The 14,375-nt window shown below is 66.5% G+C and overlaps 1 protein-coding gene across 3 annotated transcripts; it reads left to right on the top strand.

The window, feature by feature from the left end:
* Positions 1–3,211: 3,211 nt before the first annotated feature.
* TLE2 (TLE family member 2, transcriptional corepressor) lies at positions 3,212–13,859 on the top strand. Of its 3 annotated transcripts, none has more exons than XM_084302844.1 (20): positions 3,265–3,311; positions 3,416–3,513; positions 3,752–3,815; positions 4,509–4,553; positions 6,310–6,372; positions 6,565–6,639; positions 7,062–7,248; positions 8,180–8,196; positions 8,393–8,494; positions 8,683–8,727; positions 9,553–9,702; positions 10,474–10,603; positions 11,280–11,440; positions 11,667–11,743; positions 11,992–12,241; positions 12,399–12,646; positions 12,778–12,925; positions 12,992–13,142; positions 13,246–13,322; positions 13,409–13,859. In XM_084302844.1, exons 1-20 carry the CDS (start codon positions 3,297–3,299, stop codon positions 13,514–13,516), a joined length of 2,211 nt encoding a protein of 736 aa, XP_084158970.1. In that variant the 5' UTR covers positions 3,265–3,296; the 3' UTR covers positions 13,517–13,859. The 3 variants fall into 3 exon arrangements, with proteins under 3 accessions (XP_084158971.1, XP_084158970.1, XP_084158969.1); XM_084302843.1 differs by having other exon boundaries at positions 7,059–7,248; XM_084302845.1 differs by lacking the exon at positions 3,416–3,513 and having other exon boundaries at positions 3,212–3,311; positions 7,059–7,248.
* Positions 13,860–14,375: the final 516 nt, after the last annotated feature.

Here is a 14,375-nt window from a genome sequence, read left to right as displayed (position 1 = left end):
CAACACAGCTTCGGGCCAGGGGCTGCTGCGGAACGGCAGTTGCTAAAACCATCTCTGCTCTGTAAGTGCTGCTGAAAATCCCGCTGGGAACGTGCTGGCTGCAGGGGGGGGCTGAAGCTTTTCAAGCGCTTTCACCTCGAGGTCACTGGTTCAGACTCAGCCTGGGGGCAGGGAGCACAGTAAGTGGATGTTATTCCTGATGGATGTGCAAGGGAGGAGGATTTAGGAGAAATTGGTCTGGGGCATTTTCAGGCTGGAGACTTCAGAGGAACAGACGTCCCTGTTGTTAGAGCTAATTAGCAGCCTCGGTTTGGTGGGCAAGGGGTCGAACAAACCACGAGGCTGCTGGCTGAACATCCTCAGCTGCCAGCAGGCTGGGAGCTGCTCCTAACAGGGCTGCGAGCACTTCCTTGCTCCCTGCGGGAGGCTAACTTGCTTCAAAGCATACAGACAGAGCTTTTGGGCTCTCCAAATCCCCTGCAGATGCTGAATCTTGTGCTCCACTCCTGAATCGTGCTGGCGTCACAGTCGAGGCATTTCTCTGGGCAGCGGGTGGCACCCTGGTATCCCCCCCCTCCTCCACGGCTGACCAGTGCCGTGGTTCCCCATGCTCCCAGCCTGGCTCTGCACCCACTGTATCAGCTTCTGGATTTCCCAGGGGTCATTTCTTGAGGCACCATACCAGACCTGGGCTCAAATCTAACTGTCCCGCCCCATACCAGCAGCAGAAAAAATTAATAATAAAACACACACACACACAAGGGTTAAAAATCCCCCCGTGACCCTCCCAGTAGACGCAAACTTGAGGAAGCAGCATTGGTGTCCAGACAGGCTATTCCACCTTGGAACCGCCCCATCACCAGAGCCGCACGCCGGTCCTGCCTTGGCAGAAGAGGCTCAAGGCACATGAGCAGCAGGCGCTGCAGGGCCCCCAAAGCACTGCCGATCGAGGCTGATTGAAGATTGGCTCCTGGCAGAGAAACCACTTCTGAGGACGTGGTACAAGAGCGGGAGGTGATGTGGGCAGAGTGGCTGTGAGCCAGCCCTCCTGGCACAGGGATCCTTAGAAAAGCTCCATGAAGCCCTGGCTCAGCTGGGGAGGGGACAGGGGACAACGTCGGGGCTGCGCCCGGAGCCTGCTGGGGCAGAACCTGCTGGGGCAGAGCCCTGTGCCCTGCCAGTGGGGCAGCCCAGCGCTCGGTCCTGGCTTGACATCGATTCCTGCTCGCAGCTCTCAGGGGCTGCGCAGGACCCTGCTGTCTCGCATCACTTCCCCTACCACCTGCCTGTCACTGGAGAGGTGATAAAATGGCATCTTTCCTCCTTGACGAGGTGAGCTGCTGCCAGTTTCTCGCTGGGTCAAGCAGGTTTCCTCACCTTTTTGCCTCTCAGTCCATCCTCCACGGCTTCTTCCTCGAGGCCAGATCCCTGGCGTCACTGCGGTAACAGCGGGAATTGCCTCAATCGCATCCCCCCCTCCCGGCTCCCACCCTCCTCATTTTTCAGCACAGCTTTGCTTGAAACAATGGCACAGCCTGCAAGCCAGGAATGCTTTGCAGCGTGGCGGAGCAGGGCCTCCTTCCCAATTCATCACTAATGCAGGAACGCCAAGCCCTTCCTGGCTGCAGCGAACACGAGATAAAAGCTAAAAGAGGCATCAATAATTAAAAACCACTCAAAGCCGGTAAGTGCAAACAGGAGCCAACGCGCAAATCGAAAGCAGCGCCAGAGATGGGAGTCTGTCAGCTGCCGGCTTGCTTTAAGGGCTCCCAAATCTCTGCGGCGTCCCCGCAGCCCTGTGGTGACAAGAGGGCCCTGGCCCAGCGGCTCAGGGCAGTACCGGCCCCCCCCCCCCCCCCCCCCTCCCCCCGAGCCTGCCCCGGGGTCAGGGCCCCGCATCGCAGGGCACGGCCCCAGGATCCCCGGAGCAGGGAGCGGGGAGCCCCCAGTTCTGGGAGCGCGGCCCAGGGCTGCGGAGCGCCCGCCCCCCCGGCCCAGGCTCGGCTCCTGCTGCCGCCCCCCCCGCGGTTCCCCTGCTCCCCCCGTGCTTAGCCCAGAACCGGCCCCCGCCGGTGCCAGCCGCAGCCGTGATGCGAAGCGCGGCGCTGCCGGGCCCAGCGGGGAGCACCCGGCCCCGGGCTCAGCTGCGGCACCCCCGGTTCCGCCGCCCCCGGGAGCCCCCGGGCGGCCGCGGGGAGGGGCGGGGCGGGGGCAGGGCCCGGGCGGCCCCCCCCCGCCGGGGCTCCCCGCTGCCGGCGGCTCCCGGCGCTGCCCCCCGGCGGGGACGAGCCCCGAGCGGCAGCGGCCGGCCCCGGGGGGGGGAGGGGGTGGAAGCGGCGCTCCCCTGCCTCGACCCTCCCCGCGCGTCCCGGGGCGGCTCCCGCCCGGCACCGCCCCGAGGGAGGCTCCGGGGCCCCGGGCGGCTCCGGGCCGGGGGGGCCGGGCCCGGCTTGGAACGGCCCCGGCGGGCGCGAGGCGCCCCCGGGCTCAGCCCCCGCCGCGCTCCCGCCGCCGGCCCCACGTTACTTTGAGTGGCAGCCGCCGCCCGCCGCAAGGCCTTGTGGGCCGCGAGGCCCGGCCCGCCCGGCCCGCCCGCGCCGGAGGCCCCGCGCCCGGCGGCGCTGGGCCGCGGCCCCCCGGTCCTGAGCGGCGCCGCCACCGCGGGCCCCTGGCGGGCGGCGGGAGGGACGGGCGGGCCCCGAGGGGCGGCCGCGCCCCGCGAGCGAAGGGAGAAAGACTACGACTCCCAGCGTGCCCCGCGGCGCACCGGCTGGGGCTCCGGCGGCTCGCCCGCTTCCGATTGGCTTCCTCGGGACGCGCGTCACGAACCCATGTGGGAGCGGGACGGAGCGATTGGCCGGGCGCTCCCGCGGCCGCAGCCAATGGCGAGCGCGGTCCCCGCCGCGGCGGGCTGCGAGGCTGCTTAAGGTGGCGCGGGGCCGCCCCCTCCCGGGGCCCCACCGGCGCCCCCCGCGGGGCCGCGCCACCTTAAGCGCGCCTCGGCCGGGCGGCGGCGGCGGCGGCTCCGCCGAGCGGGGACCCCCCCGGCCCCCCCAAACCCCCGCCCCTCCCCCTCCCCCGGCCCCCTCCCCCCCGCCCCATGGGGGCCCCGCCGCCGGCCGCCAGCCCCGGGCAGCCCCTCCCGGCCCCCCCCGGCCCCCCCCGGCCCCCGCCCGCCGGCCGCGCCCCGCCCGGCCCCGGCCCCGCCGGCCCCCGCCCACCCGCGGCGCAGGCGGCGGAGCCGGGGCTGCCCCCGGTGGCGGCGGCGGCGGCGGGGCGGGGGCGGCGCCCCCAGAATGTTCCCGCAGCCCGTGAGTAGCGGGGCCGGGCGGCGCGGGGGCGGCGCGGGGGGCGGCGGGGCCGGGCCGGGGGCGGCCTCACGCAGCGGCCGGGGCCGGTGTCGGTGTGTCCGCAGCCCCCCGCCCCCCCCTCCCGGCCCCTCAAGTTCTCGGTCCCGGAGACCTGCGAGCGGCTGAAGGAGGAGTTCCGCCTGCTGCAGGCGCAGTGCCACAGGTCGGGGGCGCGGGGGGGACCCGGGGGGGGGGCGCGGAGCGGGGCCCCCTCGGGCGGCCCCGCCGCTGGTCGGGGTCCCCGGGGCAGCGCCACCGGGGGGGGGGGAGCCCCGCGGGGCAGGGGGGAGGCGGGGGCGCGCGGAGCTCCCCGAGCCCGGGGGATGGGGGGGGGGGGGGGTAAGGGGGGGGGGTCGGGGGGCTGGGGGCTCGTGAGCGAGGCCGCGGCCCCCCCTCTGCAGCCTGAAGCTGGAATGCGAGAAGCTGGTGAGCGAGAGGACGGAGCTGCAGCGGCACTGTGTGATGGTGAGCGCCCCGAGGCTGCCCCGGGGGGGCCGGGGGCTTCCCCACCCCCTCCTGCCGGGGGCGCCTCGCTGCGGCTCTCCTGGGCGCTGCCCCGGGGGGCAGGGGCCGGGCGGTGTCGGTCGCGGTTCCCGGCGGCAGCTGCCGCTCCGTGCCGCCTGAGCCCGGAGCTGTGCCGGGGGGGGGACGTTTCTTTTTGTTTATTTATTTTAATTTCGGGGCTCTTGCGAGCCCCCTGTCCTGCTTCTCCCGCGGAGGGGCTCTGGGAGCTGCGGGGGCCCACGGGGAGCTGGAGCTGCAGGCAGGGCGGGCTGGGGGTGGCTGTGGGAAGGAGGGGAAGAGGATGGGAGCTGCAGGACAGAGCAGAATTCCCTCTCCTTCAGCACTTGGCACACTGGAGGGCCCGGTCGTAACCCATCCCATCCCCATCCCATCCCATCCCCTAGATCCCAGCCCCCTGCCTGGGCGATGACAGCCCCATCTCTGGGGCCAGGGTGCCCGCAGGGGGGGAGCTGCGTCGGGGCGGCTGCACCGGGCTCACGGCACAGCGAGGGGGGGTGGCGACAGGAGGCCCCAGGGCCATGGGAAGCTGGGACCTGCGGTGGCAGTGGGGAGCTGGGCTGGGGAAGCAGGGCTGGGGGGGGCTGGCAGCCCCGGGCAGCTCCTGAGCTGGCTCTGCTGTGACTTTGCTTTCAGTACTATGAGATGTCCTACGGGCTGAACATCGAAATGCACAAGCAGGTAAGCAGGGAGGAGAGCAGGAGGAGGGGGGGGAGGCTGCCGGGAGCACGGTGACTGCCCCGTCCCTGCAGCACCGCGGGGCACGGCACAGCTCTGAGCAAGGGTCTGGCCTGCAGAGGGGTTCAGCGCTGTCAGGTCATGCAGTGCTGAGTTCTGCAGGTGCCTTGGGACGGGGCTTGCTCCCTGCCATCCCAAAGCACTTCTGAAAGCGTGGCTGTGGATCCCAAATCCCCGTGCAGGCGCCTCCCGGCTGCAGCTCCCTGGGGCCCCAGGCTCAGGAGGGAGCGTGGAGGAAGCAGCAAGAGCTGGAGCCCAGAGGCAAATGGATTGTCTTTCTTTTCTTTTCTCTCTTTTTTTTTTTTTTTTTAATCCCCTTTTCCTTTCCTGAAGCCAGAGGAGTATTTTCACCCTTCCCTGGTTCCCCTTTTGTTCCAGCGTTAATTTGCTTTCCCTCTTCAGATTTATCAATCCAGTCATCACGGGCTCTCTGCCAGGGAAATTAGTTTGGACCAATGCCTGACAAAGTGGCAAGTCAACTGCCATATTCCTCCAGCTGGCTCAGCCCCTCCGAGTTTGCTCCTTTTGTTAGCAGGAAGGCTCACAGAGCCCTCGAGCACGTTCCTGCTGGCCCCGTGCGCTCCGAGCTCCGGCGGAGCAGGGAGCCAGAGGTGGCCTGGTCGCATGGGGCCAGGCAGCTGGGGAGGGTGAGCCCCCTGCCCTGAGTCGACTCTAGGCCTTGCCTGGGCAGGGGGTGACTGGAGCCGGGGGTCCCTGTCTCCTGGGACTCCTGGTGCAGGGGGATAAAGGGCGGGGGCTGGAGCAGCAGCTGTGGGGACCTGGGGGTGACCTGGGTGCTGGGGGGGCAGCCTGTGCCCTCCCTGGGGCGCAGGCAGCCTCAGGGAGCAGCCTGTAAATGTTCCCTTTGTTCTCTGCGGCTTTGTGCGGCTTTGTGCCTGGTTTGACCTCTCTGCAAGGCTGTCAGAGATTGTAGGAAACCTGAGATGAGAAAACACTTCAGAGCAGCCAATCCCTCTGCTGGCGAGAGCCGGGCTGGGTTCGTGGGCTGGGAGGGGAGGGTCAGGTTTTCCCTGGGAAACGTGGCTGGGGGGCCTGGCTGGAGGCTTCGGCCCCTTCCCCAGGAAAGGCTCTTTGCCGTGGGGGGGCTGGGGGCTTCCCTGGCTGGGGAAGGTGCCCCAGGCCCTCCGCATTGCTCTGCTGCTGTCCGCTGGGACAGGGGCAGCCGAGGTGCGGGCGGGTGTCCCAGTAGCGCCTGTGGGGTCCCCTGGAGAGGGGGTGGGGGCGGCAGGGGGGGCCCGGCATCGCTGTGTGAATTCTGTGCCCCCCCCGCTCCCCTCTGGCACCGAGCCTGGTGCTCGGGGAGAGGAAGCAGGATGCTGGTGGCCCCGCGCCAGCGCTGGCGGCTCTCCCTGCCAGCCTGCGGCAGCCCGCGAAGCCGCGCCGGGCTGGGGCTCAGCGCAGCCAGCTGGATGCGAGGGGCTGAGCGCAGAGCTCGGCTTGGCCCGGCTCCACAGGCGTTTGGGAGTCGGGTTCCCTCCCGTGTGTCCGGGAGGACCTGGCAGCTGGGGGGGGTCCCGCAGCCCTGGCGGCGGCCCTCCCTTGGCAGCAGCTCAGGAAATCCCTGCAGGGAGGATTTGCGCAGGGGCAGCCTGTGTCCCCAGGGTGCTCGGCCACCCCGCTGGGGGGCTGGAGGGGCTGACAGCCCTGTGGCTGTGCTGAAAGCTGCCTCCTCTTGCAGGCGGAGATCGTCAAGAGGCTGCATGCCATCTGTGCGCAGATCCTACCGCTCCTGGCGCAGGAGGTGAGTGGGGGGCGTGCACCCAAAGGGCGAACCTGGGCCAGGCCGAGCGCGGATGGGCAGCGAGGGGAATCTGCAGCACCCAGGCTGAACAGGGGTCTGCAGAGCCCCAGGGCGGCTGGGCAGGACGCGGGGCCGTGTGGTGCCCCAGCCGGCAGCGCCGAGTGCCCTCCATCCCCGTGCTCTTGGTCACAGCACCAGCAGCAGGTCCTGCAGGCGGTGGAGCGCGCCAAGCAGGTGACGATGGCGGAGCTCAACAGCATCGTCGGGGTGAGTTGTGCTGCCCGGCAGGGAAGGCTCTGTCCTGCTCCAGGCAACGTGCTGTGATGATGGGGGAAGGTCTTCAGTGCTCTGACAAGCCCAGGGCTGGTCTCCAGTGGTGGCTGGGGTTTGCTGCTGGGTAGTGGAGATGGTGGAGAGCTCGCGGGATCGTCCCCGGCAGCCTGGACCAAAGCAGGGGGAGCCCAGCTCGGGTCCTCTGCTGTGTCTCAGGGATCATGTCCACGGGGAGGGGACACCTGCGGTGCCCTGGGTGGGAAGGGGCAGGTGCTGTGACCCCGCCGTGCAGCCTGGATGGCTGCTCCCTGCCTGGTCCCCGCCTTGCGCTCATCTCATCGTGTTGGGGCACCAGGCGTGTCTGGCACACGGCCGCCTCCTCCCAGGATCGAGGACCGTTTGCTCTTTTCCAGCAGCAGCAGCTACAGCAGCTTTCCCACCACGTCCCCCCCGTGGCGCTGACACCGCACCCCTCCAGCGTGCAGCTGCCCAGCCTGGCCGGGGCCAGCAGCGCCGCGGGGCTCCTGGCCCTCTCGGGGGCACTGATGGCGCAGTCGCAGCTGGCTGCCAAGGAGGACAGAGCCCAGGATGGGGAGAGCAGAGGTGAGGGGCCGAGCACAGCTGGATCAGCCCTTCTGAGCTTGGCTGAATGTGTGCAGGGCGGACAGCCCAGAGGTGCCCGCGCGTGCCGGGAGGAATTCTGCTGCCTGCTCTGCCTCTTCCCCAGGGCTCCCTGATGCTGGCAGCCGCTCCCTGGGGCCAGGAGGAGCGGCAGGCACTGAGTGACAGACCCAGCTAATTAAGTATCTGCAGCCCTGGGAGGCTGGCTCTATTTTTGGCCAAGGGAACGGCTGCCTTGCCGTGATGGCTCCCGGGAGCACGCGGGGGGTGGCCGTGTGTGCAGCAGGGTCTGCGCCCGTCCCCTTGGGGACCTGGGTCCTCCTGCAACCCTGGGTGTTCTTAGTGTGAGGGTGCCCCCTCCAAGGGGCAGCTGGGCAGGTGTGAGACCCCTGCCACAGAGAAACGCTTCCTGCTTACACCAGGTAAGTATCCATAGGCCAAAGTGGAGGCTTTACAGGAAAATCTGTGCTACACCTGTGGGAGAAATCGTGGGAGGCAGGGGGCTGCAGGAGGGCATCCAGAACACACGGCCATGCTGAGAACTTGGTGCTTGGTAAACAGTGCTAATTCCTCATCCTTCTGGTGCCTCCTCCTATCAAGATCACAAAGTGCTTTACAAACATCATCAATATTTAATCATTGTTAAATCAGTTCTGTGAATGCTACTGGCAGGCCCAGGCCAAGTTACCAGCAACACCCAGCACTGCCAGTGCCCTGTTCCCAGAGCGCTCACCAAGGAGCCAGCGCCAGGGGCTTTGTGATGGGTGAATGGGCGCGGGGCAAGGTCCGTGGGCAGTGGGGGTGTGCTGCAGTGGAGGCTGGGGGTGCACAGCCCCACCACTGACAGTGTCTTTCCTTCTGCTCTGCTTTGCCGGTGCCGACCTGTCTGGTTCTGCTGCTGCACGGGCTGCAGAGCGCAGCCCCGGCCGAGTAAGTCATGGCAGCGCCTCGGGGGGGCACGGAGCCAGTCCTTAGCCCCCTGGAGCTGCTGCCCTCCCCCCCCCCTCCCCACGGAGCCTCCCCGGGTCACCGCAGGAGGCTGCGGCGGGGCAGCACGCGGTGCCAGCCTTTGAGGCTTGGCTCGTTCCCCCTGTGCCACCCCTCACACCTCCCCTCTGCTGCTCAGAGCGTTTCAGCGTCCCCTCCGGAGAGCCCCCCCACTGAGGAGCGGACGGGGGGCGCAGGGCTGAAGCGGAAACGGGAGGAGAGGGACCCGGCTGGGCATGATGTGAGTGCTGCAGAGCGGGTGTGCGGGTGCAGGGGCATCGCTGCCAGCCCCAGGGTGCAGAAATCCTGCAAGGAGACGTGAAAACAGCCAAAAACCCCCAGGGATGGCGTGGGCAGCCGCCTGCAGGGCTAGAGCTCGTCCAGCCTTGCACCCCTGACTGAGCCTTCCTGGGCTTCTCCCCTGTGCAGGATAGCGATGGGGACAAGAGTGACTGCAACCTGGTGGTGGATGAGGTAAGCCCAGACTGCCGCAGGTACCGAAGCCTTGCTGGATACCAGGCTCAAGCTCTGAGCATTGGGTTCGGGACACTGGTTGCTGAGGTCGGGGCTCGCTGGGCTCCTGTGCTGGAGCAGCCAGCCAGGGCGTGTGCCAGCCCTGCTTGGATGCGTTCCTGCCAGCCGAGGCTGGTTCTGAGCGCGGTGCTGGGGGCTTGGGGCTGTGCCAGCCAGAGCTTGGCTTTGCCAGCTACAGACCTGGCTCCACTTTGCAGCCTCTCGGTGCCTCTCCTGCAGCATCCCGCGGGAAGCCAGGGCAGGCGCCCTAGGGACCTGGGCTCGCTGCTCACGCACGTGGTGGTGGTGGTGGGAGCAGGGGCAAACTGAGGGGACTCAGGAGGCAGCAGTGCAGCTGCCAGGCCCTGCTGCTGCAGCCTTCCCCAGCCACCCAGGCAGGTACAGCAGTGCTGCAGCCCAGCCCTGATATTCTTGGCAGAGGTGATGTTTTGGGGGACATCCCTTTTCCTCCCAGGGAGGACTGGGGAGGGACAGCACATGTGTGTGTATTTTTTTTTTGTTGTTGTTTGTTTGTTTTTTTCCTCCTGTCACTTCCCAAGAAAATATAAGCTCTGGGAGGAACATCAGCTGGGATTTCTGCAGAAAATGGCACATTAAAAACTGCTCAGTGGTGTAATTGCGGTGATAAAAATCACAGCCCTAATTGAATGGTTATAGGAGTGCAAGAGCTGACAGGCGGCCTCGCCTCTGGAGCTGCTCCTGTCTGCCCTCCCGTGCAGAGGGGCTGCAGCCTCCCGCTCCCTGAAGACCCTTTTCTCTCCCCAGGACCCCCGCTCTGAGTCCAGCAGCCCCGGTCAGGCATCCAGCAGCCAGCTCCCGCCAGCCCGGGACGTGCCCCAGAGCCCTGCCTCCGGTGGTGCCTCCGGTGCCTCCAGCCAGAGTGGGACCCCCCCGCGGCTGCAGGACCAGCGGCTGGTAAGGGGCAGCACTGGGGCAGCACGGGCTGTGGGGCAGCAGGGCTCGCGATGGGGTTGCTCTGCTGTGCTCGATGCTGAGCACGGGGGGCAGAGGTTGGTGCCGGCGGGAGAGGTTAATCGTCTGCTAGGCGAGGGCCCAGCTCTGCAGGTATTTTCCATCTGGCTGCCTGCAGGATTCCCCAGAGCTGCTCTGAGCAATTGATTTTTTTATTATTATTTTTTATTTTTTCCCTTCCCTTCCCCCTCACCAAGCACTGGCCCAATTCTCAGATTGAAACATCAGCGAGGGGGAGGGCCAGCTCTGTCACCCCCGGCCCTCCCGGCCGCTGCAGGGAGCCCGAAGCGATTTGTCCTTGCCAGCCCTGGGGTCAGGAGCCGGCTGCGGGCGCAGGGAGCAGCGAGCGGCTGCTCCCCAGGACAATCGGATTAGAGCAGACAAAGCGCCCTGAGCAATCTGCCAGCACAGCACGCAGCTTTGCTCTGTTATTAATTTTTTTTTTTCTTTTGCTGGTGTCGACAAAATCCCCAGGCAGAAAAAGAAGAAGAAATAGGAGAGGCATGAAAAAAGAGAGGACTGAACAGGCCGTGGGGACGGGAGAGGCTGGTCACTCCCGAGCTGTCCCTGGCCCTGCCACTGGGCTGGGCCCCCCCAGGCGAGGGCAATGTCCCGTGGGGAGCAGCGGAGCCGTGCCCAAGGGGCCCCTTTCCGCAGGGGCTTGCTTGGGGCCGTGCTGCCGGCAGCTGAGGCTGCTCCTCCTTTGCCTTGCAGCCGGACCCCCCAGCCTCCATGTCCTCCGTGTCCCCTCCGCCCCGCGATGCCCTCACACCTGGCCTGGGGCCGAGCTCAGCTGTGCTCCTCCGGCAGCCTCCAGCCAAGGCACCGGCCATGGACAGCACCGGTGAGTGCCCAGGGCTGGGGTGAGCGGTTTGGCTCCGTGTTACCAAACCACAGCGAACGTGCGCACTGGTGCATTGCCACGTCCTGAAAGCACAAGGACGGGGGTTCAGCGGTGGTGGAGATTCACTGGATCCTGGGCCAGTCACGCTCCCTCCTCCTGCCTCGCATCCTTCAGGACGTTTCAGGAGGAGGAGGGCTGAGGCCTGGGGGAGGGCTGGGCCCCTGGCCAGCCAAAGGGCACAGGAGGTGTTAGAAGGAGGACAGATAGCACGGTGGGGGGGTGAACTAAAGCCAGAGTGGAGATGTTAATCCCTTGGCTGGGCTGGAAAATTACAGAGGTTTAGCAAAAATTGACTTGGAATCGATTTCAGTAAGCCCCAAAGCCCCGGTGGCAGGGACACGGGGGCCTGGTGGGGCTGGCGGTGGGGCGAGGCCGTGCTGAGGCGCCAGCAGGATGCGGCCCTCTGCTCTCCGGACCCGTGTGCCAGGCCCGTGGCTGGTGGAGCTCAGGGGCCGTCCCCCTTTGCTGCCCAGGCCCGAGCTTTCCTTCTCCTCCTCCTCCTCCTTCTCCTCCTCCTCCAGGGGCTCTCCCTGGGCTCAGGGCCGGGCACCCTTTCCTTTGGGCGCTGCTCTCCCTCTGTGGGCTGGGCCCAGCGGCCGCGTCTCTTCTCCTGCAGCTCTGCGCAGCCCCCTGAGCATCTCCAGCCCCTTCGCCGCCTCCTTTGGGCTGCTGCCCCATGCCGCCCTCAATGGCGAGCTCGCGGCCCCCGGCATGTACGTGGGCATCCACCTCCCGCCGCAGGTCAGCAGCACCGTCATGTACGGACGCTCGCCGATGGTAAGTTGCCGAGGGACAGCCCCTTGCTGGTGCCTGTCCCCACGGTGCCCATGCAGCTGCAGGGAGCTCATCAGGGGCTGTCCACGGAGATGGGGTCCCTGCTTGGGGAGGGGGCTTGGTTTGGGCACTGGAGGCTGCAGTGCCCCCTGAGAAGCCCCCACTGACTCTGGATGTTTGTGGCTGTGTTTTCGGGAGCCCGCTGCTCAGCCTGTGCCCCTTTATGCAGGTGGCTTTCGAGTCGCATCCTCACCTGAGGGCTTCCGCGCTCCCAGCATCGCTCTGCACTGTCCCTGCAGGGAAGCCGTAAGTGTGGCTGCGGCAGCGAGGGGCAGGCGGGGGTCTCACACCACAGCTGTGGCCAATGCATTTGTTTCATTCCAGCTGTTTACTGACAAACAAGGAGCTGGCTGATTAGAGCTGACTGCAGCCCTGTTAGCCAGACCGCTGCAGGTGCCCCCTGCCCAGTGGGAGCATGGCTGAGGGGAGAACGCAGCTCCTGCACCCCAGCCGCCCTCAGGGATTGCTCACTTCTCCCGTCTGTCCCCCTGCAGTGCCTACTCCTTCCATGTCAGCGCCGACGGGCAGATGCAGCCGGTGCCGTTCCCCCCTGACGCCCTCCTGGGCTCTGGCATCCCCCGGCACGCGCGGCAGCTCCACACCCTGGCCCACGGCGAGGTGGTCTGCGCCGTCACCATCAGCAACTCCACGCGCCACGTCTACACCGGGGGCAAGGGCTGCGTGAAGGTGTGGGACGTGGGGCAGCCGGGCACCAAGACGGCCGTGGCTCAGCTGGACTGCTTGGTATGTGGGGGGCAGCAAGTGTTTTGTTATTTTTTGGGGGGAGGAGGGGAGGGAATGCACCCCTGCTAGCATGGAGGGGGTTCGGTCCCCCCCATGCCTGTGATGCTGCAGCCATCGGCTCCTTCTTCACTTGCTGGTTCCTGTGCTTGCCATCCAGAACCGTGACAACTACATCCGCTCCTGCAAGCTGCTCCCCGACGGCCGCAGCCTGATCGTGGGGGGGGAGGCCAGCACCCTGTCCATCTGGGACCTGGCAGCCCCCACGCCCCGCATCAAGGCTGAGCTCACCTCCTCCGCCCCTGCCTGCTACGCCCTGGCCATCAGCCCCGATGCCAAAGTCTGCTTCTCCTGCTGCAGCGACGGCAACATCGTGGTGTGGGACCTGCAGAACCAGACCATGGTGAGGTGCGTGGGGGTCTGGGGCACAAGGAGAGGTCAGTGAGGGAGAAGATGGCTTCTGGGTGGGGGTGGGGAGCAGACAGACAGCCCTGACAGCAGCAGCCTCGCACAATTTCCTCCACTACCCACACCCACAGGCAGTTCCAGGGCCACACAGATGGTGCCAGCTGCATCGACATCTCCAACTATGGCACCAAGCTGTGGACGGGGGGGCTGGACAACACGGTGCGGTGCTGGGACCTGCGGGAAGGGCGGCAGCTGCAGCAGCACGACTTCAGCTCCCAGGTAGGGACCGGGGCTGGATGAGCCCCGCGGGGCTGGGCCCTGCCTGCCTGACCTCCCTGCTCCCAGATCTTCTCCCTGGGGCACTGCCCAACGGGTGAGTGGCTGGCGGTGGGCATGGAGAGCAGCAACGTGGAGATCCTGCACGTGAGCAAGCCTGACAAGTACCAGCTGCACCTCCACGAGAGCTGCGTCCTCTCCCTCAAGTTCGCTGCCTGCGGTAGGTGCCTGCGTGGGCTGGGGGCTGCTTAGTGCAGGCTCCGAGCCGCTGGCGCCCTGCAGATCCACTCCCCCAGCAGACCGTGCTTTGTGTCCTGTCCTAGGGAAGTGGTTTGTGAGCACAGGGAAGGACAACCTGCTCAATGCCTGGCGCACGCCCTATGGTGCCAGCATCTTCCAGGTGAGCTGGGGGAGGCGGAGCGGGGAGGGGGTCTGCACCCATCCTGCCCTCACCCCCTGACCCTCATCACTGCTTCCTCTTTCCAGTCCAAAGAGTCCTCCTCCGTGCTGAGCTGTGACATCTCTGTCAACGACAAATTCATTGTCACGGGCTCTGGCGACAAGAAGGCCACGGTGTACGAGGTGGTGTACTGAGGGCCCAGACCCGCCCTGCGCCTGGGCCACCTGGCTGTGGCAGGAGCTGCTTCGCTGCCCTCCTGCTCCCTCCCCTCTTCTCCCAGCAGCCAGAACCCAGCTGGGGCAGGGGGGTGACACACTGGGGGGCACAGGGGCTGCGGCATGAAGGGGGGGCTGGGGAGGAGGGATCCAGGCACTCCCCGACCTAGGGGATTTGGCAGGGGTACGACCAGGTGCCTGCCAGCCCTGGAGGCCCAGGGCAAGGGAGAAAGGCCAGAGCTCGGTGTTGCTCCCCTGTTACTGCTACTGATTTAACGGCACCGATTTTCTGCTGCAGAACCAGCTGTAAATTATCAGTAAAGAGATGTATTTAACACTGTTTTCACTTTCTTCCTAATAAAAAGGAACAAAAGCACTGTCAGCCTGGTTGCAGGGGGCTGAGCACCACTCCACATCCAATGAAGTAGGGGCTAGGAGGACAGCTGTGACCTGCTCCTTGCTCCTTACCCCAGGGGGAGCTGCTTGGGTTGGGGTCCAGGCCCTAGAGGGGCTGGAAAGCTCCCCCTGCGGACTGCACCTGGGCCCACAGCCAGGAGCCCCCAGCCCTGCTGCCCCTGCCCACAGCAGGCTTGGAGCCACGGAGCTGCTCGGCTCAGCCCCACCAGCCCCGGCTGCTCCCAGCTCACCCCCTTCCTCCGCAGCCTGCAGCTGCCTCCAGCACTGGCCTCACCCCCAGGGTGCTGCCGTATGGAGCTGCCATCGCCCCCATCCATCCCCCCTCCCTCCCCCAGATGAGGTCCAGTGATGCTGTTTTGGTTGTTTTTATTATTAAATACACTCGAGGAGGCTCATGGAGCTGAGGATGGAACACCTCCTC

The sequence above is a fragment of the Netta rufina genome (genome assembly GCF_964035555.1).
Source record: "Netta rufina genome assembly, chromosome: 28".
Taxonomy (NCBI): domain Eukaryota; kingdom Metazoa; phylum Chordata; class Aves; order Anseriformes; family Anatidae; genus Netta; species Netta rufina.
This window is presented reverse-complemented; position numbering and strand designations above follow the sequence as displayed.

Coding starts and splice junctions, on each gene's coding strand:
- TLE2 (XM_084302843.1), top strand. Junction 6,640..7,058: donor AGCTCAACAGCATCGTCGGG/GTGAGTTGTGCT, acceptor GCTCTTTTCCAG/CAGCAGCAGCTACAGCAGCT. Junction 8,495..8,682: donor GGGACCCGGCTGGGCATGAT/GTGAGTGCTGCA, acceptor TCCCCTGTGCAG/GATAGCGATGGGGACAAGAG.